We start from the raw sequence: 24676 nt of genomic DNA on the forward strand, positions 1-24676 counted from the left end.
AACCAGAATTTAACTATATGATTCAACAGTTCCGAACGAACCACGCGACCAAGCCCCAACTTGAGGTACAAATTCAAGGACAAGCGAACAGCGTATAAACATAAAATACGTAGGAATAAATTAAAATACTGAAACTAATATCATAGGCATTGATATTAAATCCAATCCACCTGAAACTCCTTCAATCCGGCCCATGCCAACAATTTACAGAGTGTAAGGCAAATGCGTGTTGTGTTTAAACGATAAAAAAGGTAACAAAACACCAAATATACTTCGTATAATGATTCGTAGTGGCAAAGGGCGGGAATAGATAGAAAAGGAGACTCAGCACATTCTATCAATCAATTTGTTGATAAGATGTTCTCTGTTACCACAGTCACCACCTCTGGCTTCGGTGAATCTGGTTGTCTTGTGAACAAATCCACCTCTTGGGGAGGAAAGCTTAAATGGCCAAAGCAAAGATGAGACGGCCTTAAATTGTTCACCGCAGAAGAACAATTCACGAACCATTCCTTCGATTCCAAAAACACCCTTCGATGAAAGCTTCTCCTGGATGATCCTGTTGTCTTGGATCTTAATTCTCTGGTATGATCCCTTTTTACCAACCTTCAGGTAACCTCTTTTATACAGCAATTTTCTGGTCATTGAAATAGAAGGGTAACCATATGCTACATATGGATCTATGACTTTGAGCATTTCAGTTGTTGCCTTGTTTACTGGCAAGAATACACCATTATTTATTTGCCTCAGTCTAAATAATTGCAAAATCTTTCTTACTTTAGGGCAAAGTTTATTTATACCCTTTAATCTTATGACAAAAACGACCTTTGCCTCTGGATCGCGATAAAGGCCTCCGTTCTGTTTCGCTTGTCTTTTTAAATCGATAATTGAACGTACATGTTCCTTATATTGTTTTTGTAATTTTAAAGATTCAACCTTTGCCTCTCTGCGAAGTCTACGTATTTCAATACGCTTTTCTTTCATTTCGGAAACAAACTTATTCATTATCTCCTTGTTGCGTTCCTCCTTGAGTTTTTTAGACTCACTTGGAGGAACCTTCTTGACTATAAATCTTGAAGACATTTTCTTCTACCCTTTATTTAGTTTCCAACTGTTTTATAACTATTTAGAGAACTCTAACAAAGTCAACAAAGTTAATAATCGTCCTATCCCTCAAATACCTTCTTTCTCTGGTCAGGAATAAAACAACCACCTCCTTATCTTTTCTCCTGTCGTTGTTGTTCTACCTTTTGAGTTTCCCGTCCTAAACTTGCGTTTATTATTATTTCTTACTATTTTTGCCTCTTTGTTACTTTTTACTATTATATGTGAATATTAAATATGTAATATTGCTATTTAAATCACTATATTAGACAAGACACTATATAGATATATTTTTCTTCACATTAAAAAAGTATATTTATATTAGCTTGTCATTTATTTTAACTATTGATTTTACAATTGCTATCTTCAAACTGAAATGTATTTTAGCCATCTTGTCATTATTGATATATATTGGTATATTAAATTACTGTCTCAAATAGGCGGGAATTACATGTCTCATAAATATAGAAAATAATTTGCTGGGCGTACAGAAAAGGTGGGTAATAGTTATTTATAAGGGAAGGCAATTTGCACATATTAGATTCTGCACGCTTCGTTCCCAAGTATATGTGTGTCACTGTTTTGTTTGCTGTCAAATTTAACGTAGTTATCTCTAGACAGACAAACGGCACTTAAGTGGGAAGTATTTTTAGGTGTAAGTGTGAACATGAGGGGCAAATATCAGATTTCAGAAGGAAGAGTAAACAATTCAAGCGTATTTAAAATTATATACATTCGAATCTCAGGCGTGATAAATCAACATTAAATGTGAAAATAAAGGATATTTTAAATAAGTATTATTTATCTTTCTTTATAAGTAGATCGCCCTACCAAATAATATTAGTGGAACTATTTATTCGAGAAAGGAGTTTGATAATCATTTACTTGTGATGATAATAACAGTAATAATAGGATTACCATACATTTAAGATAGAAAAAAACAAGTATTTAAGTTGATAAAATGTTCATTTGTTTCTCTCGAAAATTTCCGAAAAAGGAAAACATTTTTTTGTTTATGTTCCTTCCTTGCTTATCTTGAAGATTCTGATTTGAATCACTTAAACAATTAAAAGAAAAATCCTAAAATCTTTCCACCAGTATGTTTTCTTCTTGCTTCTTCCTGATCCATAATTCCATAAGAAGTTGAAAGTACAATGTAACCAAATTGTCTAGATGGAAGTAAGTTTGTACTTATTTGTTCAATGTCAGAAAGAGGGACATCGTAACGTGGTGAAATAACTCCACATTTATTTAAGCGTCCAAGTAATTCAATACAAATTTTACCTGATCTATGGTCGTCAATAACCTCGAATTCTCCAATATAACCACGTCTCTGCATACACTGGAGAAATTTTATGATAACTTTTGATGATGGACGAATTAGCACTTGGCGACGTCCCATCTTCTCTGCATTTAAAATTGCCTTTAAGCAATCACTTAAAACTGAAACGCGAACCATCCTTATTACCACTTAATGCCAAAGTGTAATTATTTTCCTGAATCTCAGTTGGTCAGTGTCTACTTTCTTGTATCTCAAGTTAATGGCTTAGTGATTAACGCCTATAGGGCAGAATAAACAGTTCAAATGGAATATATTATAGTTGATATGTTGAAATATATATATATATATATATATATATATATATATATATTCCCTTTTAATTGATTTATATATATATTCTTGGCGATTTACTTGAATAAATGTAAGGAAGAATTTTCTGTAAATTTGTTTATATTACTTATTTCGTTAATAAATTATCTATTTTTGAACTTATCTGTTAATTGTCTATGCTTATTTAAATACAGTAGCATTAACCCCGCCTCGACCTTTTTATTTACTGCTTAATTTTAACAGCTCATGTCTTAATTACAATTTTTAACCTATATAGTGTAAATTTTATTTAAATAATAATTTATTTACAGGTAGTTCAAAGTGGTTTATTAATTTTTCTATTTTTAATTACATTTTTGTAAATAATTACTTTAGAGACGCCGTCGTCCAAGGTCACTAAGAAAACGCGCCACTTACCGCTTTAATCTATAAATAGGTAACTAATATCAAAAATTTTGTATTTTAGGCAATGTTGGCGCCCATGGATAGTAGTAGTCAAAGGTTACATTTAAAGTAAGGAAAATATCTACCTATTCAAGACGTTTAATTTGATTGTTAATGAACACAGGGAATCGTATAAAAGCTTTAGTAGTGCTTCATACGAGACACTGTTACAATGAATTTAAAGTTTAACTAGTTTAAATAGGTTACGCTTCGACTATATATTGTGTCAATATAGATCGCAAATAATTTCGTATTCATGTCTTTAAAGAGTATCTAAAAAGTATAAAGTGAGAGTACAGGAAGGAACAAAGAGGTGTCCACTTAAATTGAAGGGAAAATGGTTTTAGGTAGCAAGAAAGCAGATTTAAGCTCGCTATTTGACTCGGTTAAACACAAAAATAGGGGTTCTAATATAAATCCAGCAAAAAGTAATGATAAAACGAACAGATTCGCCACTTTTGGTTTAAAAAACAAGCAAGACTATGGTGAAAGGAGGAAACTTTTGCTTAGAGAGCTTTATAAGGAAGGACGTTGTGGGGAGTTTAGTGATGAAAGAGACAAATTTAGTACGAATAAAGAATTCTCTTTGAGCCAAAATGCAAAAAATATAATAGCCACAAAACATTTGAAAAGGGTTTCTGTTTCAAAAGGTAGAAAAAGAAAGTTAAGTTTTAACTTGGAGGGAGAAGAAGATGATGATAATTATGATTTGGATTTTACACACAAAGGCATGTCATTGTCCTCTATAAATGACAGGGAAATAAAAAAGTACAAGGATTTAGGTGACGATTGTGAAGAATTTTCTGAAGAATATATCGACAAGTGTTGCGACAAAGGGGTTTTAGATGACAAAGTGATTCCAGGATTTTTCTTTGGACAAGGTGGTGATCCGGAAGTTTCAAATTCTAACGCGGATAGCAATCCAAAGTCAAGACAAGAGCTTTTTAGGGAGATTATGCAGAAAAGCAAGGTTGCAAAAATGGAGATGAGGCGTCATAAGGAAGCATTGGAGGAGGAGCTTTTAAATTTAGATGACTCTTTCAGGGACGTTCAATCGCTACTAACGTTTAAGAAATCTAAAAAAGAGAGAATAAATTCGTTGATATCAGCATTTTCGAATGGGAATGTTGAAAATGCAGAATTAGAGAGAGGTAAATTGAAGGAGAGCGAAACCAGTATTATGGAAAACGATGACTACGAGAGAATTCGCAGTGAACTAAAGTTTGACACTAGATCAGGTGTTTCTGATAGAATTAAAACAAAAGAAGAAATTGCCAAGATTAACCTGAATAAACTTGAGAAGTTGGAGCAAGAAAGGAGAAAAAGAATGAAAATGGACGTAAACTTTGAATTTGATAGTGAAGAAGAACAAATTAATCATTCTCAAATAGAAACTGCACCAAGTGAAACAGGTTCAACGGACTTTAGTGAAGAGGAGAGCGACACAAATGGTGATTTAAGTGAAGATGAACTAGACTTTGATAGTAGCGATAAATGTACAGTATTGGAGGATAAAGATAGGATTAATGGCATAAATCAAAAGTTTATAAAAGAGTTTCTGGAATTCGACGAAAAAGCTACGATAAATTGGTTAAGAAACGAGGATAACGAAGAAGGTCTTCCTTTTAGCGTTAACTTAAAGAAATTGCTTCCCAGCTACAACCTAGATGCGTTGTTAAACTTTCTCGGAAACTTTCCTCCAATTTCCCAATGGAAATTCATAAGTAGATTTAGAGCCTGTTTTAGCAATAGTGATGCTGGGAAGTTGGATGACTTGAAGCTACTCTTTGGTTTTTTAATAAAATATCCACTTAAATGTATAAGATACATGCAAAATAATTTAGACTTAGATAATGTAGATAAGAGCATTTTCAGATTTATCTTAAAATACTTAAAACTAATGGCAGGACATTTACTGTTTATGTCTGAAGCTGACCCAAAGGAATGTTTAATTATTTTCACCTATTTTGCTCTGGATATTTGTCTTACGACATTTCCAGACGTTAAAAAATCAATCAAGATTGAGAAGTTCCTGAATGAACAACTTTTAAATGCAGATAATGAACACTACTACACCGAAATACTGGAGGAATGTCACTCTTTATATGAGGACACTGACGAAATATATGAACCTACATTAGAACATATTTTGATATGCAGAATGATATTCCTGATATTCCCTGTTACAGATGCTCATCATCCAATACTAACGCCTGTTATATGTTGTTTGGAGCAATGGGCATATAGATGGAGTCAAATAGGAAAGGCATTCCTAAATCCAACTGAATCTGGGAGTAATTATTCGAAGCACAACCAAATAAAGCTTGTAAATAACCCTAATTTAGACTGTGTTGTTGGATTAATTAATTTGCTTGAGATAGCAAGTATTGGATACTGCAATAAAACAAATAGTGATGTTTCGGAGAATATAGAGAGATTTAGCATTGGTTATTTTTCGCTTTCTTTAAGTTGTTTAAAGTGGATTATTGCTGATAACAAAAATCTATGTTTGAAGAACATTTGTATTTCTATTGGTATACTGAAGTCTCTTATTAGAGTAATAGATAAATTTAAGGATATTCAGGGATTTTATGTTCCTTTGATACACTTGGTCATTCCAAATATGAGTGAGATTAGAAGTTACATGTACGATAGTTCAAGTTCTTTTAGGAAAAGAATAGGTTCCGAACACAATCAGGAAATGACATCACTTATTTCAGACATTTTAAATGCTTGCACGTATATTTCAAATAAAAAACTTAGACCTGTGAATTTGTGTATAAGGCAAACCCCAACTATTAAATCCTTAACTCCGAAATTAGACGATTCATCTGTTCCTTTTGCTGCCAAAGCAATGTTGAAGGCCAAACACAATCCAAAGGAATCTCAGCACGACCTTGAAAAGAGGTTATATTTGTCTAAATTGAAAAGGGAAGTTAACACTGCAAGAAGACAAGCCAATAGACAAATCAGAAGAGATTCCCAAGTTCTAGCCTCAATTTACAGAGAAAATAAGATGGCTAAAACATTAGTAAGGGATTCTAAATACAATTCGTTTATGAAAATGCTGCAAGACGACCAGGAAGAATACAAAAAAATGAAGACAACAGGAGGTACAATGGACACTTCAATTGAATCCTACAGATCTAGTAAAAAGAAAAAGAAGGAGAACAGAAGGATGGGTGGAAACAGGACGGAAACAGGAATAGTGCATTAGTTTCCATTGTTAAAGTCACCACTTTAAAACAATATATTTTAATTATTCGTATTACATTCAAATTAAACGCTAGTGTGCTGCAAGCATGCATATATATATTATATACATTAATCTGTTTTTTCTTTTTTGTAGTTCTTTCCCTATAAAATTCTCTTTTCTCATGTTAAAATAAAAATCCGTTTCTAATCATTAACTAAATAATTCCTACGAAAACGCCGGTATTTAACTGTTTAAAAAGGTACCGAAATTTTTTTTCCATACCTTTATTTAACCGGCATTGTAATGGATACTATTTGTATGGATAAATTTTTCTTAAGATAAATTTTCAGATAAATACAGATTGTTGATTAAATAAGGCAAAGTTTGTTTTTTCGGAGTTTAAATTCTAAAATCTGAATGTCGTTTTCTTTTGAATTTATAAGATAGACTTTGCAACTGGAGTATGCAGATGAAGTTGAAAATTAAAAGAAATGAATATTGACAGTTATTTTTTTTTTTTTAAGAAAAAGTACACTTTGAGGAATAAATAATATAATTTAAGATTAATTTGTGTAATTTTGGCCTTATTATGAACAATGTCGTCTTTGGAGCTTTACAAAAGGGAAAATAATGTGAACGAAAAGGAGAAAAGTGGCACTTTAACTATTTTGGACAACAGAGGAGATGAAGGTTTAAGGGGCTATGCGAGGAAAGTCACTACTAAAAGCGGAGAAGACCAGTTGTTGAGGCCAAGTAAAGAGGAGGAATTAAGTATATATAAAAGAACAAAAAAAGCTCTAGATACAGAGTTAAATAGGAAACAGGATAATCTTTTGCCTTTTACAGGAATAAAGAACGAAAAAAAAACAGAGTATATAAGATATAAGTCGAAGGAAGATACAATAGGCTATAATCCAATGTTTTCAGAGAGAATAATTAAGATAGTTGAAAAACCAAAAGATCCATTGGAGCTACCTAAATTTAGAAATAGAAATCTAGCGAGTGTAAAAAAAACAGAAATGGTGCCTATATTAAGATCAGCTCCTAAAAAGCTTACTCAAGAGGAAATAAAAGAATGGAACATTCCTCCAAGTGTCTCAAATTGGAAGAATCCAATGGGGTATACAATTCCAATAAGCATGAGAGTTCAAGCAGATACACGTGATTTGATTAATTATACCGTGAATGAGCGTTTTTCCACTTTAAGTGAGACTTTATATCTAGCAGAGTGTAACGCGAGGGAGCAGATAAAACTTAGAAATGAGTTGCTTAAACAAAAGAAAATAAGAGAGGAGATGGAGAGAGAGGAAAAACTTAGAAAATTAGCAGAAGCCTCTAGGTACGAAAGAAATAGCATTAATGTAAATTTATCGTCTAGGGGAGAGGATACTGAAATGTATGACAAAAGAAGAGACGATATTGACTATATTAAAAGGATAGAAACGGAAAAAAGGAGAGAAATTGAGAGAGAATTTAGAAAAGAAAGAGCAGGAAAAAAGTCAAAAACATTGAGAGATGAAGATAGGGATATATCTGAGCACATTGCTTTGGGACAATCTAAACCAACTTCCTTGAATGAGACTGAATATGACGCAAGACTTTTCAATAAAGTTTCTGGATTAGATTCTGGTTTTGGAGACGAAACTTTGGATGAATACGATAAACCCTTGTTCAATAGAATGAAAAGATCAAGCGGTTTGTATACATTTGAGGAAAGTAGAGTTGAAGGTAACATAGGGGGAAGAGTGCATGTTCCCTCTTTTTCCGGAGCTAAGGGTCAATATTCAAATAGCCAAGGACGTTCTAGGCCAGTTTTGTTTGAAAGGGACGATGACGATCCATTCGGTTTGGACAAGTTGATTGACTCTGTAAGCAAAGAAGGTAAAACGAGTAGTAAAAAGGATGATTCATAATTGAAATAATAAACGCAACGATCAATATTAATATCTCAGTTTTCTAAATATATTAAGTTGTAAATTTAAAATATAATGTGCACATGTATATATATAATGAATACTTATTTTTTGAACACTAATATTTTTTTAAAGTTATATTGCTTGCTTGTTTTCGTGTTATGTATTTTATTGTTAATTCAACAGAGTATTCGCATATCAACTGTATTATACAAATGATGTAGTGCCTTCAAGAGCTTGTGCACAATATTTAAGTATATATCTATGTATATCATTTAAGCTTGTGATTCAACGCTAACACCTCTTCTTAAAGCTTCATAGTATGAACTTGCAATCCAAGCAGCAAAATAGTCAAATCCAACGGTTATTGCCGATATAACGAAGACCACAAAGGAAAATATTGAGAAACCAATGCGAATAATTGCAAAAAATGCTGCGGATACCAATAACAAAGAGCTAATAATTAATAAAAGGGCTTGTAAATAAGCAAATATCTTTGATATAGACTCCTGCTTTTGATAAGCTGCAAGAAGACCAGTAACACCTACACCGAATCTTGAGATAGCCACAACCAATCCTACAAAACTCATTGCTGTGAATATTTGGAATATAGAAAATAATAATGAAGCAGATGCTATTATTGTCACCACTCTTCTCAATGAAAGAGGACCAACTTTTCCTAAAGGATGTGGAAATAAGAAACCAGATGCCTTCTCATAGTCTGCATATTCGCGTGCCTTGTCAATTCCTTGTTGTGCCGAAGATAATAATGATTCACTTTGAGCTTTGATTGTATCTGCGTATGACATTTTTTCTTGTTAGTTAATTCTTATACTAGTGAGTATTGATTATGCTGTGTAATATTTATATTATATATTAAAATATATGAAGCTACTTCTATATTTATCTCAACCTATTGAATATTTAAAAAAAATATTCGATTAATATTAATTAATATTAATTCGTTTATTTGGTTTTAAATTGAAGTTAACTGAAATAATTAACAATCAGATTAATGTTAAAATTTTTTTGAATATTGTGCATGTGACTTTGCATTCAAAGCAATTTCATTTTGTGCTTGTTTGCATTTGTTTAATGTGGATTATAACTTTTCGGTGCATGCATGCATGCATGCATGCCAAAAACTATCATTTTGACAATTTGCATGTTAAAGCTATTAAACAAATATAATTATTTATTTGCAGAGTATATAACTGCATAATGATGATAAGAACGGAAATTTTAGTGAGAAAAGTGTTTATTTGAAATCGAGGTGATTTACGTCGCTGATTCGGCTAAAAATAAATAATAAGTAATAAAAACAAGAGCACAATTAAAGTTAAAATTTAAAAGTTATAAAGTCAAATTTAAATGATTCATGATATACTCGGTGTAGTTTAACCTGCATTATTTGTTAATTCCTACTTTTAGAAGCCTTCACTGCAACTAATTAATATAAAAAGCAAAAAGTCTTTTACTGTGAGAATTGAACTTTTAAATATGAAGTTATTATTAAAAAGTGTTTTATGTATGGCTAAATTTTGTTTAACCAAATTTGCAGTTATTCATTGCTTAGTCTTTAAAGTACAAACGTTAAGCCAATGGCACGAGTGTTTTATGGCGGAAAAAATGACTGAACAACCCCAATCCTATCAGACAGTTTATGTGTGTATAATAAGTGTAGAATCAAATAAATTACTGATAACGGGAGCAAAAAAAAACTCGTATTGCTCTTTGATTTATTTTGCAAGCTTAAGTTAACAAAGCCAGTCAGGCGGTATAATTTTTTAAATTTTGTGTCGGTTAACTAAAAGAAAATGTTATATGAAACCTAACTGAGCAAACGGCAAGGGTTTTACTTTAAACAAAAAAAGTGAGTTATTTAATGCACAAATTAATAAAAGGTGTTTGATTGTCTTCAAAACTTGCATATTTTATTGACAATTGATGCATTTAAAGTAGTATAGAGCAACATTAAGAAAAGAGCCAGAAAAGTATATATTAAAGTTTAAATGATTATGTGTTTATATCTTTTCAAGTTATCGGAATAATCGGGATTAGACATTGAGTACCAGGAAAAGGCTTTCACTGTTTGGAAGGGATTAAAGATAATATGAATGAGAATAATGATTTAATTGAAAAAATAAGGTCGATTAAGGAGGAGTTGGAGCAGTTATCATCAAAAACAAAAAGCGATTCCGCTTCTGAATATGTATTAAAACTTTTAAGCGATTTAGATGATTTTGATGTAGATAGAGAAATATTAAAAACCACAAAAATAGGTGTGGTGATGACATTGGTTAAAAAAAGTTTTTGTAAAGTCAATAATATATCAATTGTAACAAAGGCGGATGAATTAATTAAAAAGTGGAAACAGGGATTAGCATTATGTGGGAAGAAAAGTATCGAATCAGAAGTTGTTTCAAATGAGAAGGATTTTTTGAATCAAGCGCAAACGATTAAATGTTTAAAAAGAAAATTGGAAAGTGAAGAAAATGTTGACGGTATTAAGGTTGAAAGTATGCACAAAGAATACAAGGGCCCACTTACAGGAGATACACATAGAGATAAAGCGAGGACATTTTTGTGGAAGGCGATTGTTACAGGAGTTCCGCCTTCTCAAGCAAAACTTATGAAAGAAGAACAAGTTTGTGAACTAGCGGCTGAAATAGAGACAGTGTTGTACAAGGAGTATATTGTCAAGGGTGACAACTCTGTAAGAGATTATAATTTGCAATTAAAAACCATAAAATGGAATTTGAGTGATTTAAAAAATCCTGAATTAAATTCAAAATTATATGTTGGCAAAATTACACCAGAGGAACTAGCAAGAATGGAAAGCAAAGACATGGCCTCTGAGGCCAAACAAAAAGAAAGGGAAAAACACAAAAAGGAAAGTTTAGAAGCATGCCAATCAGATTGGGATTTAAGGAATTTGATACAAAAAGAGGGCCAATTCACATGCGGAAAATGCAAAACAAATAAAACAACTTATAATCAAATGCAGACTAGGTCTGCAGATGAGCCCATGACGACATTTGTGAGGTGTTTAAATTGTAACAATCGCTGGAGATTTTGAAATTAATTTATTTATTTAGTGTAATTAGTTGTTAATATTGAATTAAGGTTAACAATTGATTTATTCAACTGAAAAACCTAACTGGAGATTTTCATTCTTTTTCTTTATGGAATTTAGTCATTAATCCATATGAAAATTTAAAATATTAATTTCAACGATTTACTTTAATATAACACAAAATTCACATACTTACAGCTAAATAAGGGTAATGATTTGTATATTTAAAAAGAAAGAAGCTTATTATCAAAGTAGATTATATGAATAACTAATGCATAAAATTATTGCGAATACTTAACTATACAATGAAAGTTTAAAACGCAAAAATCGTTTATATAATCTTATTCGTGATATGAATTTAAAAGATTACAAGACAAAAATTTCATCAAAGGCGATACTGTCAGCTTTGGAATTTCACCCCTGTAGAATGGGAAAACTGAATAGAAAAGATTTAAATAGTTGAGTGAGAATATTATTGACATAATAAGACCGAATGTTTTTAGTAGGAAGTGCTTATTCGCAACTCGAACTGTATTTGGGGTAAAAAATAATTGGTATTCTGCTCTTACCCAAAGAGTGGAATAACTATTCTCGATATTATTAATAAAACCTGCAGTATTTATATCATTCTTCATAAACTCTGAAATCGATTCCAAACTAGTGACGTTACTACTTGATGACAGAAATATATTGTGCAAAAGAACCCACCTTAACCAGTTTTCTGGTAAGACTTTATTATGAATTTGAGCGATATCTGCAACTAGTTTGTGGGATTCTGAAACAAAGTATGCATTTTGTTTAGATTCAATTCTGTTGCCAAAGTTTTTTCCTTTGTTTGCATTTTTTTCAGATGGAGATGAATTTTCATTCTTATTAATGTAACTATCTTTTTCTTCACTATTATTATCGTTATTATCAGAAATATTACTGCTTTTTCCTGTAAAATACTTAATTATAAAATTAAACGGATTCAATTTGTGGTAAAAAAATAGTTTGAAAATATAAAAATCAATAATCCAATTCTTTTCTAATTGAAGAAACGCAAAAATTACGCCAGGAAAACTAGTTTTAACCCACATAGGTTCCGTAGATATATCTTGCCTAGAAGTGTAAAATCCAATAATACCTTGGTCCAATTCGTTTTCTGAAATAAGGAGAAATTCAACCATATCCTTTTTTTCGCAGTATATACTGTCACTTGGGTATGATTTTGACTTATTATTATTTGCGTTTTGCATTAGACATCTTTCTTGAGTCTTTAAATTTCTCTTGCCGGGAAAACCCATGTCATATGAATTGCAAACCACCTTAGTTTTATTATCTGTATTAAAATCTATTTCAGGCAAATTAAGATCGCACCAGTTAATTAAATGAGGTTTGTATTTAATATCATCATTCTCACCAACCCCCACTGAAATAGTTGAACCTAAACTGTAGTCCAACTCATTTCTCATTAAACTGTGAATAGGAAACTCCCCAGGAGGAAAAATGGATATATCATTTAAATCAATATTCCTTATCTCATCTAGTATTTTTTGATAAGTATTTTGTGATGGAAAGGATTTGGTATTATTTAATGCTTTGTCAAAATTATAATACGTCTGTTTCCATGTGTCTATGCACAAACAATTAGCATCCTCGTAATTACATACTCTTATATTTTTGCTGTCGCTATAATAGTATTTATTCCTATGTCGAATTCTCATAAGTATTTTAAAATTAGCTACACTTGACTTTTTTCCAGAACTTATTCTGTTTTTGCAATATATTAACGAAGGAATTTCTATTCCGTTCAAATCAGAATATATAGTAAGAAAGCTGTTTATTCTTCCAAAACGAAGATATAACATAAAAGAGCTATATATACTTGCAATTACAATTCCGTATATAATTAGCTGATAAATTGTTGCTACAATTCCAGTAAAGGAAGCCCTTTTTCCCTTTCCAAAGGTACCTGGTAATACAAAATCATGAATGTTTACTAATAGTTTTGTAATTGAATTCATTTTTAATCTAATCAAAGCTTTATTAAACAAATTGATGGAAAATCAAAAACAGTTTGACAATCACTTATTTGAAAGAACCATTATATTGTGTATTTTCATAACAAATCTTCTTAATATTTAGTTATATAATGAACATTATTAATTGCTCGCAAGTAACAAAAACAAAAAAATTATAACTTATTTGGTATTTAACAAAACAAAACCATTAATTATTCAAAGTGAGGTAGAAAATATCTGTTATAACTACACTGGAGATTGATTTATTTTTAGTTTTCTTCAATACCTTGTTACATATTTTTGTCGATATTCAGTTATTTACTGTAATAAAACATACCGCCTCTGTGTGGCGCCAACATTTGCTATGACTGATTTTTCTAATTTAATCATGTAATTATGCAACTAGAAGTTCCAATAAAGTATGCTTGATTTCCAACAAGATTGCAGAATAATTAAAAATTTAAATAATTAATGCTTGTGAGTTTTGGCGGGAGTATCATTAATTGAAATATTAATTTAATTTTATAGTGGGGAAGGAAAAATGCCGTGCTTGTTTGTTTAAATATAATGATAAACTCGGTTGACATTGATAGGAGTGGTTTTCACGGAATACTATTTAACAAAGATGTTACAATATTTAATTTGATTGATGATAGAGGCGGAGTGGTGTCCGGTTTTGAGGGAGGTGGAGAATATACAGGAATTTTAAACAGAACAAAAATAAGTGGGAAGGCAAATTTGAGTGATAGTAGCTGTTTGAACGCAATATTTACGGAAGACATGGAAGAATATGGCTTTGAAAGTTCGAATATTGTGAAATTTGGAATACATCCGAGAGTTTGCAGCGATTTCATTTGTATAAGAGGGGGAACGGTACTACACGGAAATTTGGGGGAGGTTGGAATGGAATACATATCTACTCAAATAGTGAATATAACCTCGTTTGATTGGAGTCCTCATTACTCTACTGGGACATTCGTAACTGCCAGTGACGATGCGTTAATAAGAATATCAGATTTAAGAACAAAAGGTATTGATTATTCATTTTTGTCATTTTACAATACAACCCATGTAAAGTGGAGTAGTTTAAATTCTTTCATGATAGCGACAATGCATGAGAATTGCAGTTTTATGAGTATTTATGATTTGAGAACCTTAAAATCAATGGGAATAATACCAAAAATAGTTTGGAACAATAACAGGAATAGGAAAGGAGATGTTAATACAATTGATTTTGAATGGATTCCGTTTACATCAAACAAAATAGTTTTAAATCAAATTGAATTTATGAGTATTATAGACATTTCTTCTTCTCTAAGCAGTTTCAAAATGGTAGAAAATAGTTTAGGTAATTTGTGTCAAACTATTGATTTTGCTGAATACAACTCTAAACATCCATATATATACTCCAATGATAATGTTGCAAGCAGCGTTACAGATAGTGGCGAGAAATTAATTGAAGAAAAGGGAAATTTAAAGGATTTTAAGAGTGAAATAGGTGAACATAAAATTAAAACATTTAGTTTTGTCCCTGAAACAAATTGTTTAATTGTGCATAATGAATTAGGTAATGAGCTTTACTATTGCAATTTGAACGATACTATCACAGGAGACGATGATAATATTAAATTAAAATTTTCAAAAACTGATATAAAATTACCCAGTGATACATTTAAAATATTCATTAGAAACAGCAATTTATTTGCTTTTGCTAGCTGCAAAGATAAGTTAAAATACGATGCTCAATTTGAGGAGGATTTTAGTCAAGCAGACTTGTGGTTAAAAAAAAATATAAGTTTTTCAAATTTAAATAGTTCAAAAAGACACTTTTTTAACTTAAAAAATATACTCTTAGATTGGTTTGTAAAAGACGTTAATCTTATTCATGGAAAAATCAAAAATAACAACTTGATTGCAAATAATATTTCGCATGTAACTATTGAGTCGAATGGTAAGATTATAATGAGCATATCAAAACATCCAATTATACAAAACAAATTTGTTTTTGAGGACAACACAAAAATTTTAGGTTTAATTGATGATATAAATTCATTCGAATTTAGTATTTCATTAAACATATCAAAAAACAAAAGCAGTTTTTTTACAGTAAAATACTACGTTACAGAAAATACAGTTCAATTAATAAATATAGTAACACACAAAATTTCTATATATTCAAATACAAGTTATACAGGTAATAAAATGGTTTACCCACGTAATTTTGGATCAAATGTTTTTCCACAAGAAAACACGCATGCATGCATAGGTATAATACCAATGAGAATATTTATAGACGGAGCAATATTAGAAAAAAAAGAATTGGGACATTTATATGAAATTTTTGAGATAAAGGTGAATGAAAAAAGACTTTCAGCAAATGACGATTGTTTGCTTGATTGGGTCTCTATTATTTCAAGTTGGCCGAGAATATCAACTTTGGGTGACAACTATCTTGATGAAGATTTAAGTGAAAGGTTCGAGGGTATAATTCGAAAATTAGATAATAGCAATAACATAGGTACTTTGGAATTTATATCTGTTAAAAGCAAGTTAATGGACAATTATTTTCACTCAGGTAATATTGAAATAAAAGGTTCAACAAGACCAAGTACAAAATTTTCTTTTGCATTTAAAAACTTTAAACAAATAATTATATCTAAAAATGAAAAGTTGTTTTTCATTAGATTAAACGATGATAAACTTGAGAAGGGCATAAGTGATGTAGTTGAAAAGCTTATTTGCGAAATAGACAACATGTTGGCCGACGGAATGGGTATGAACTGTAGAATGAACAGTATATTGAAAAATACAAATGATAATTACTTCAGTTGTGCTTATGTGCTCTTAAACTGGTTAATTAAAACAATATATGATGAAAATAAGAATAGACAGGTCGTTAACACTCAAAATTATTATATAGATTTGAATGGTAATGATAAAGGATCGAATTGTAAGGGTTATTTGGACGAAAAGCTTGTTTTTACTAAAAATAATGGTGTTTCAAAGATAGATAAAGGGGAAACTGGAAAAAGGATAGATACAGGCTCATTTGAATTGCTTTTACTGGGCCCTACTCTTTTTCATTCGTTGTTAAACGATAAATTTATATCTATAGTAAATAGAAATCATGATGTTACTTTAACCAAGACAAAAGGTCACTCAGGAAGTGTAAGCGATAACATATTTTACTCAAATACATTGTTTAAAAACAAGAAAATCGATAAGTCGCGTTTAATATCGATTTTGAAGAAACTTCACTTTGAAATTGAGAATAATTACAACTCTAGAATTATGGTTGTTTCTATCGGAAAACTACTAAATTATTTGAACAATTACAAGAAATGTAGTTTCTCTCCCTCAAATACAGAACACACACCCCAAGAATATAAGTTCAATAAATCTAACAAGAAACGACAAGGTTCAAAAAGCGACTCTTATTTAATTTGTAGCGTGTGTAACCAATATGTTTACGGTCTTTATACATCTTGTTTACATTGCAAACACGGTGGACACATGAAACACATAAAAATTTGGTTTGATACAATGGGATCTAATTGCCCAGTACCGAATTGTAATTGTAAATGTACCGGAGTTTGACAATGAAAGAACGTGAATTCTAAAGTGACAAAATTCATGGCGAATAATAATTAGAAGACAGTTTTACTTCAAAAAATGCTTAGATAAAAACAGGTTTAGTTTTCACTTAATTGTTTTGAGTTATAGGTGAGTAGTCTATAATAGAATGATTAAAACACTTAATTAAATCTAAGTAATATAACAGTTACTATTATTATTATTATTATATTTCTCCCATAATAAGGTTTAGTGACATTTAGTGTTGAAACTCAACAATAATCATAATAATAAATGTATATAAAGAAGTCACTGTTTTAGTAAATTTAAATAGCTTTTGCTTTCTTTCTGTCTGCTCTGGAAACAGCATGAAAACCGGTTTTTATATTCTGTACACTTCTATTTGCACCACAAGCAGCACAAACAATGGTATAAAGACGGGTTCTGCTATCTCTTTCAAGTCTTGTGTTTGGAGATTTACACATAGAACAAGCGACATACTCCATAATATACTTTCTTAACAAAACCTCAATGTGTTTGGGACCATATTTACCTTTTAAAACAAGTTGGCCATCACCTGCAATTGAACCGTCTGTCCCCAACTCACTAAGAACAAACTGGAATACATGGTCGGCATTTCTTTGCATAATGTTGCAAATCTCTTGGAAATTTATCCACGCAACCTTTTTACTACCTACTCTAACTACTTGAGGAGGTTTGAGTGTGTATCTCTTTGCCCCCCAGAGATCCGGATTGTGTTCTAGAATCAACCTTCTTACTCTCTCAAGCAACTCTTCATATGGATAAATTGCACCCTTTACAAATAAATTTCCTGAACCATCTATGTAACTTGTTTCAACTTCACTTGTCCCTGTCTTTTGTTCCTTACTCTTCTTCTTCTTCTTCTTTTCACCAAAGTCATAACCGATATCTAGTTTTTGTACACCCTCCACCAATTCCTTCTCTGACATTGTCGAATCCTATCGGTGCTCTTCAAATTTTATCAATTATTTTTCCGTTTCTTGCCTTAAATTCATAAAGACATAATAACTACTATTAAGTGTTCCCGCCGAAACTAATCCCTTTTAACGATGCCCATATACAAATAAATATATATATCTGCTTCATTCAAAATTAATGCATTTTATCAACTTGGAAAATGTTCAAGAAATTTTTGAATTTAAAGTTGTTTTTTCTTACTGTTTTTATTCAAACCAATTACTCTTGAAGTCTTAACTATATTTGTACAAAAATGCCGTGGTACATGTATTGCTTAAAGTCAGTGAATTAAAAGTTACTTGTTTTAAACGCAAATTGGCAAATTTTAAGTGATTATTTCCTGTAATTCAAGTAACGATTGAGCCTCACTCTAAATATACCTTGTAAATTATTATTAAACTATTGTCTTTGTATATGACCGCAGCCCCGGTTGTGGAGGGGAACTAGCTCAGATGGTAGAGCGCTCGCTTAGCATGCGAGAGGTGATCGGATCGATGCCGGTGTTCTCCACTTTTTTCGCCAAAGCGTCAGAATATTAGAGTTCTGTCGAAAACAAGAGTGCGGAAACGAAAGGGGAGAAAAATACCTATTTAATTAAGTTATTTCATGAGGTACGAGGAGATGCCCTTGACCTGTCTCTAATGTCTAATATGGACAGCATGTTCCATGCGTACATCTATATTTATTGTAGCTTAATAAACGATAGTGGTGTAGTACCAAAGTAGTTATGTGCACGGAGAAGGCAAACGTAATTTTAACGTCAGCTTTCACCTTTTTTCCGTGACAATTTCCACTTTTGTTTGTGTAAATGAATTTACATGTTTGAATTTAATTCTTATATAATTGATATTTATTTTACAATACTAATAAATAATTAATATTTTTGTGTACAGATATCATGTATTATGGCTCTTGTGGTTGTTGTTGAACCTGTCTCAATTGGAGTTTGTCCTTACTTCTCTTTTTGCTCGGAAAAGTAAAGCTTGTAGACATTCCTGTTAAGAATCCAATAAATTTAATTTTTAAAGCGAGTAGATAACATATGGCACTTAATGTAGTAGTGAACAGGAATGAAATAACCACGGATTGATAATATGGTATTTGATGAGGGATTATAATGTATGTATTTGCAACTTCCAACCAAAGCATGTGAAAAATATAGAATATTATTGATGAAGCTGTAAAATGGAAGTAAATGTGCGGTTGAAACATGTTATTTAAAAGAGAATGACATATATTATCTATTATAAGAACAATAATCCACGAACCAATTACGTAAAATACTGAACTAGATGGAATTCTGTACATTGGAAAAGCCCACATATAACCAATTCCATTATTGCTGAGTGAGAAACTGATTGAGAAAAATATTAAAGAAACAAATACAACTACTGGTTTTATTAAGCCTGGCATATTATATAAGATACCATAATTTTGATTTTTATTTGAATCTACATTTATATTCAGCATGTTGTTTGTTTGATTGTTATTTTGAATTAAACTTGTATTAGAAGCAACACTTGTATTGTTGTATATAAGTGTTTGAGTTTGATTAGAATCGTTGTTGTTTTTTAACATGGAATCGTATTTAGACATATAATGTGATAAAAGCTGATCTATAAATCCAACAGCATAGAACGATATATAGAATAATATAGCCAACAACATTCTTCTGTTATCTATTGGCTTTAAAAAACCTCTATTAGGGAACAATATTTTTTCATTATTGTTTATTTGCATATTAATAATGTTATCGTTCATCATAACTGATTTTTTACTTTGATTTGCTCTCAAAGAACCACTATTATTAGTACTATTTATATTGTTATTGCTATTTATGCTATTAATAGTAATTGCATTATTTTTTTTAAATAAAGGACCAGTCACATCAGAATAAGGTAAATTGTCAATATTACTATAATATGCTAATATTACGTTTGCCAATATAAAAGAAACCGCTGAAAGGTATATCATTGCAATATTCAAAGCTTTAGTTCTTTTGCTAATGCATTTTTTATCATTTCTAATTGAAAATGAAGTTAAAAACATGATTAACAATGGAAATGACAGACCAAAAAACGACATGGGATGAAAATCATAACTGTATATTACAAAAGGTCCAACCAGAATCATAACTAATATGCACCCGATTATATATGGCAGTTTTTTTTCATTTATCCTACTAATATTTGAATTTTCGTTTTCAGATGTGTTACTTGTTACACCATTACCATTGTCAAAACTCTTTAAGAGTCTGAAAAACGGGAATATTAATGTTGATATTACTATTAATAATGCAAGAAACCAAAGCCACTCAAATCCATGACATGAAAAGTCTTTAACGTACTTGAAATAATATATAAAAAAATTAAGCGAATCTCCATTTTCTGAAACATATGTACAAGGTCTTCTGCCATTTGATACAAAATGTGTAATTGGAAGTAGAATAAAGTAGCCAGAAACAAGAGGTATGAATAATCTTAACACCTTTTTCCTTATAAATATGCGAAAACTAGATGTATTTGATAGGAAACTCGCCTTACCTGATACAAAAAAGAAAATAGGCATTCCAAATTCAGAAAAAAAAATGATCATTCTTTTAATAATCGCCTTTTCATTTTTAGTTATACCTATATCAAGCATATTCAAATAATATATTACGTGTACAAAAACTACTAACCATACTGCTAGGGCCTTTAGCCAATCTAGGTAGTTTAAACGATTGAAGCTGTGCTTTTCAACCACATTTTTCCTTTCTGTCTTCAGATTCAGACTATTCTCCATCAAAGGCCTATTCTGAAAAGTACGATCTCTTTACTTTTCCCACTTAAATTAATTTTAGTCCTATTTCTACCTTTTTAAAATTTTATTTATTTTATACTCTTATTTTTTTATATACACCCAGATGTACCGCCCTTCCTCTTTTCTACCATTTATTTGTGGCACCGGAAAATAAAAATAAAAAAATTTTGCATGTATGCATGTATGTATGCGGTCTCACGCATTAATTTAAAACTGATATTTAATATTAAAAATAACTTTATATAAAAACAAAACCAAGTAAAAATAGGAGATCATATCTTATTTTTGTGTACAAAGTAATTATAAACCTCTGCCAAATATGGTTTTTTATTCCTGCTATTTTTTTTGGTTTTGAAAGTAAAGTTAAAATTAATGCATATAAATAAGTAATAGTTCAAGCATTTTAAAGCTCACCATAATGTTTGTATATGTTTATATAAATAAATGATAAAATGAATGTTTCTTTTCATAAATTTAAACTACTCATAGTTGTCTTGACGCCTTTAAAGTTAATACTTACATTTCAGCTCCCCACACGGCGCCACGTCGAAATTTGCATCGATAATTTTTCGATTTTTTATCGCAAAATTTGAATGCTGCTTATTTAGGGTACATTTATTACTGAAACTGTTTCCGGAACTGGTATGATTTCATGGTTTTTAAAACTCATGTTTGAAAGATTGCCTTATCAATGAATATTGTTGTTATTATAATTGGAAATTCAACTCAAATTTGGAGCATCTGTCAATATAAAAGATGTACGTTACATTTTTTCTTCTATTAAATACTGTTGATAGTTTAATATTTAAAGGCCTCGGTTTTAATCTTTTTGAGAAGAAACAACTTATCAAGCGTATTATTAGGCAGATTTATAATAAATTAAATATATTTGGCAAAGAGATGATGTATTTTCCCTCGAGTTATACTTGAATATATATTAGTAAACATCTTTAAGTGGCCCTCGAATATTTGTTTAACCTTTTATTTGTGATATGAGTTGAATTAAATTATGTTTTGCTCTTGAAAATATAGGAGCAAACAAACCACTGAATCTTTAAAAGAATTTTTGTCACACAGGATGATTAAGTAGTATTAATATGCAGAGCATACATGTAAAATTTGTGTTCATTTTTCTTATTTTCACTTTGTTTTTAAACTGCCGCTTCTTCTATGGTCAAATAGGAGTTAATTGCATCAAAAGTAGCGGCAAAGCACTGACAAATGAATTAGGAGATTAATGACAATGATTATTTTTAATTTTATTTACTTTTTAAATATGAAGGTAGCGTTAATATGAAGAATCATATATTTTGAATTTGTTCATAAAATAGCAGTCTTAAGAAATACAGCAAGATACTCTATAAAAGTTTTTAAAAAATGTCAACATTATAGATTTGCATAAATTTCAATTATAAGAAGCCCACACAGTAGACGAGAAGAACAATAAGCGCGCCACTATATATGTTATGTTGAAGCGCTATGTTTAGCACAAACAATAAATTCAAGGCCAAAAAAAAAAGGTAAAAATTAACATATCTACATTTGTGAATAATTAAATATTGTGATTATTGATGATTATAAAAGAAAATATATTTGATAAATTAAATAAATCCACATAGCTTGTTTAATTGTATTAGCTGCTATAAAATATTCAAAAAGGAAGAAGAAAGAGGTACCATTTCAACGATAAAATTAAAGGTATGGAAAATATAATGGAATGACATTTTAATTTATACTTCTAACAATTATTATTAATCCATAGTCGTTAATTGTCGTTTATTTACGTTTGTAATTGTTTTATTTTTTGGAATATTAAGATATATATATATATATTGGTTTAATTAAGGTATTTTTTCCTTTTTTGAAATAAAGCATAGAAAAGGTTAAAACATAGATAATTTAACTGTAAATTGATATCGAATTATGTCACAAGAAGAAGTAGGTAGTATTATATCAGAAGCACCTGATTCATCATTAACTGAACACGCTTTACAGAGTTCTTCTGCATCTTCATCATCACCCTCCAATGGGAATAATATTCAAAGTGAACTAAATGTTAGTGGCCCCAATGATTATGTCAGTGTTATTGGTGAACGAAATGGTGAAAATCTAGATTTAACAGAAGCGGGAGCTACGATGGGAATTGTGGGTAGCAGTGTTGGAATAAATGATGCTAGAGCTGAAATAGTTATAGGAGAGAATGTAAATTCAGGAACTGGAGTTGTTGGAACAATAAACACAGGACAAGTGAAAGGACTAACTCAAACACAAATTCAAAGACAAGGACAAGTACAAGGATCAATACAAGGAACAGCGTCTATATCTGCACCAATACCTGCACAAGGAAGTGTATCCACTGTAACTGGACCAGAAGGAGCTGTTGGTAATACAATGATGAATAATGACGATAAAATGTGTGAAGTTATGATACAGAAAGAAAGAGTTTATCAGTATTTAATTGATTTGACTAATTCTTCAAAAAGGGAGATGGCACTCTCTAAGTTATCCAGATATAGAGAAACATTTCCAGATTTAGCTCCATTAATGTGGCATAGTTTTGGTTGTATAGCAGCATTGTTGCAAGAAATAATATCAATTTATCCATTATTGTCTCCTCCTAGTTTATCTAATCAGGCTAGTAACAGAACGTGCAATTGTTTGGCTTTATTGCAGTGTATAGCCAGCCATCCAGAAACAAGAGGACATTTTTTATCGGCCCAAATTCCATTATATTTATATCCATTTTTAAATACGGTTACAAAATCACGTCCATTTGAATACTTACGTCTAACTTCTCTTGGGGTCATCGGGGCATTAGTTAAGGTAGATGATCCAGAAATTGTTGGCTTTTTGTTACAAACTGAAATTATTCCGTTATGTTTACGTGTAATGGAAACGGGAAGTGAATTGAGTAAAACAGTTGCAACATTTATTATTCAAAAAATATTATTGGATGATATGGGTCTTTCTTATATATGTGCTACTCCAGAAAGATTTTTTACTGTTTGTCAGGTTCTCGGAAATGTTATTACACAACATAATGAAGCTCCCTCCCCGAGGTTGTTGAAACACATTATTCGCTGCTATCTTAGATTGTCAGAAAATCAAAAAGTAAGAGAGCCACTTAAACAAATAATTCCGCCTATTATTCTAACGTCTAATTTTAAATTAATATTTCATGATGATATTGTAACTACGAAGTGGTTACACCAGCTATATGCAAACATTTGCTAGATTCATCTCTTATGGTAAAATAAATTTAAATGTATAATTAAAATGAATAAACAGGAATAGATAAATATTTGGGGAATACTAAGGAATATAAAGAACAATAACCAGTAGTAAACTAATGACGGGTTCAAATCAGACCAGAGAAATTTATTCAGAATATGTTCTTCCATGTTTATTTCTATTCGTTTCATATTAACTCACATAATGTTTATATTTCGAGAGGAAACAAGCTCTTTTTTTTTTACGTATATATAAATCACTTTTGTTATTAGTATTTACTAACTAAATACATTTACTTATTACATCATTGTCTGACAATTCAATCTATACTTGCATTTAAATCCCAATTGTTCCTATTACAAGGCTCATCCTATAAATAAATACTTGATTTATTATTTCTGCTTCTTTATTTCCACAACTCTAGAGACTGTTATGCTGATAATTAGTTTAATTTATTGTTTAAAGACGATTAAGAGGACAATAAATGAAACAAATATAATGAGAAAAGCCGAACATAGCGGGGTAAAAATGAAAAAATCAATATCGTTTAAAAGTAGATCCCGCACCGTTTTTGTTTAAATCATACTATGTAAAAGAATATTTAAGAGCACGTATCATTTAGTTGCGACAAACACATGAATGAATCATTGAATAGCTTAATTACAGAATTAACTTCTCTCTTTTTCCTTATTCTTATTCTTATACTTATTTCTAGCATTTAAC

At 30.6% G+C, this 24676-nt stretch overlaps 11 protein-coding genes across 11 annotated transcripts; 5 read left to right on the forward strand and 6 right to left on the reverse strand.

Annotated features, from left to right (window-relative positions):
• Nucleotides 1–324: 324 nt before the first annotated feature.
• On the reverse strand, nucleotides 325–1083 carry FG386_000522 (60S ribosomal protein L7; the record flags this gene model as incomplete). Its single annotated transcript, XM_067339879.1, has 1 exon — nucleotides 325–1083. One exon carries the CDS (start codon nucleotides 1081–1083, stop codon nucleotides 325–327), a length of 759 nt encoding a protein of 252 aa, XP_067195749.1.
• A 1087-nt stretch (nucleotides 1084–2170) lies between these two features.
• Nucleotides 2171–2563, reverse strand: FG386_000523 (40S ribosomal protein S15A; the record flags this gene model as incomplete). The annotated part of the gene is made up of 1 exon (XM_067339880.1): nucleotides 2171–2563. The coding sequence occupies one exon, from the start codon at nucleotides 2561–2563 to the stop codon at nucleotides 2171–2173; it is 393 nt and encodes a 130-aa protein (XP_067195750.1).
• A 934-nt stretch (nucleotides 2564–3497) lies between these two features.
• On the forward strand, nucleotides 3498–6377 carry FG386_000524 (uncharacterized protein; the record flags this gene model as incomplete). The annotated part of the gene is made up of 1 exon (XM_067339881.1): nucleotides 3498–6377. The coding sequence occupies one exon, from the start codon at nucleotides 3498–3500 to the stop codon at nucleotides 6375–6377; it is 2880 nt and encodes a 959-aa protein (XP_067195751.1).
• A 575-nt stretch (nucleotides 6378–6952) lies between these two features.
• On the forward strand, nucleotides 6953–8269 carry FG386_000525 (uncharacterized protein; the record flags this gene model as incomplete). The annotated part of the gene is made up of 1 exon (XM_067339882.1): nucleotides 6953–8269. The coding sequence occupies one exon, from the start codon at nucleotides 6953–6955 to the stop codon at nucleotides 8267–8269; it is 1317 nt and encodes a 438-aa protein (XP_067195752.1).
• Nucleotides 8270–8544: 275 nt separating this feature from the next.
• Nucleotides 8545–9078, reverse strand: FG386_000526 (uncharacterized protein; the record flags this gene model as incomplete). Its single annotated transcript, XM_067339883.1, has 1 exon — nucleotides 8545–9078. One exon carries the CDS (start codon nucleotides 9076–9078, stop codon nucleotides 8545–8547), a length of 534 nt encoding a protein of 177 aa, XP_067195753.1.
• Nucleotides 9079–10382: 1304 nt separating this feature from the next.
• Nucleotides 10383–11348, forward strand: FG386_000527 (transcription elongation factor TFIIS; the record flags this gene model as incomplete). The annotated part of the gene is made up of 1 exon (XM_067339884.1): nucleotides 10383–11348. The coding sequence occupies one exon, from the start codon at nucleotides 10383–10385 to the stop codon at nucleotides 11346–11348; it is 966 nt and encodes a 321-aa protein (XP_067195754.1).
• Nucleotides 11349–11686: 338 nt separating this feature from the next.
• Nucleotides 11687–13351, reverse strand: FG386_000529 (uncharacterized protein; the record flags this gene model as incomplete). Its single annotated transcript, XM_067339886.1, has 1 exon — nucleotides 11687–13351. The coding sequence occupies one exon, from the start codon at nucleotides 13349–13351 to the stop codon at nucleotides 11687–11689; it is 1665 nt and encodes a 554-aa protein (XP_067195756.1).
• Nucleotides 13352–13915: 564 nt separating this feature from the next.
• On the forward strand, nucleotides 13916–16945 carry FG386_000530 (uncharacterized protein; the record flags this gene model as incomplete). Its single annotated transcript, XM_067339887.1, has 1 exon — nucleotides 13916–16945. One exon carries the CDS (start codon nucleotides 13916–13918, stop codon nucleotides 16943–16945), a length of 3030 nt encoding a protein of 1009 aa, XP_067195757.1.
• Nucleotides 16946–17247: 302 nt separating this feature from the next.
• On the reverse strand, nucleotides 17248–17892 carry FG386_000531 (translation initiation factor betam beta subunit ZnR; the record flags this gene model as incomplete). Its single annotated transcript, XM_067339888.1, has 1 exon — nucleotides 17248–17892. The coding sequence occupies one exon, from the start codon at nucleotides 17890–17892 to the stop codon at nucleotides 17248–17250; it is 645 nt and encodes a 214-aa protein (XP_067195758.1).
• Nucleotides 17893–18823: 931 nt separating this feature from the next.
• FG386_000532 (protein with 12x transmembrane regions) lies at nucleotides 18824–20704 on the reverse strand (the record flags this gene model as incomplete). Its single annotated transcript, XM_067339889.1, has 1 exon — nucleotides 18824–20704. The coding sequence occupies one exon, from the start codon at nucleotides 20702–20704 to the stop codon at nucleotides 18824–18826; it is 1881 nt and encodes a 626-aa protein (XP_067195759.1).
• A 1941-nt stretch (nucleotides 20705–22645) lies between these two features.
• FG386_000533 (cell differentiation protein rcd1) lies at nucleotides 22646–23956 on the forward strand (the record flags this gene model as incomplete). Its single annotated transcript, XM_067339890.1, has 1 exon — nucleotides 22646–23956. The coding sequence occupies one exon, from the start codon at nucleotides 22646–22648 to the stop codon at nucleotides 23954–23956; it is 1311 nt and encodes a 436-aa protein (XP_067195760.1).
• Between the last annotated feature and the right edge of the window lie 720 nt (nucleotides 23957–24676).

The sequence above is a fragment of the Cryptosporidium ryanae genome, assembly GCF_009792415.1.
Source record: "Cryptosporidium ryanae isolate 45019 chromosome Unknown contig_14, whole genome shotgun sequence".
In the NCBI taxonomy this organism is placed as follows: Eukaryota; Apicomplexa; class Conoidasida; order Eucoccidiorida; family Cryptosporidiidae; genus Cryptosporidium; species Cryptosporidium ryanae.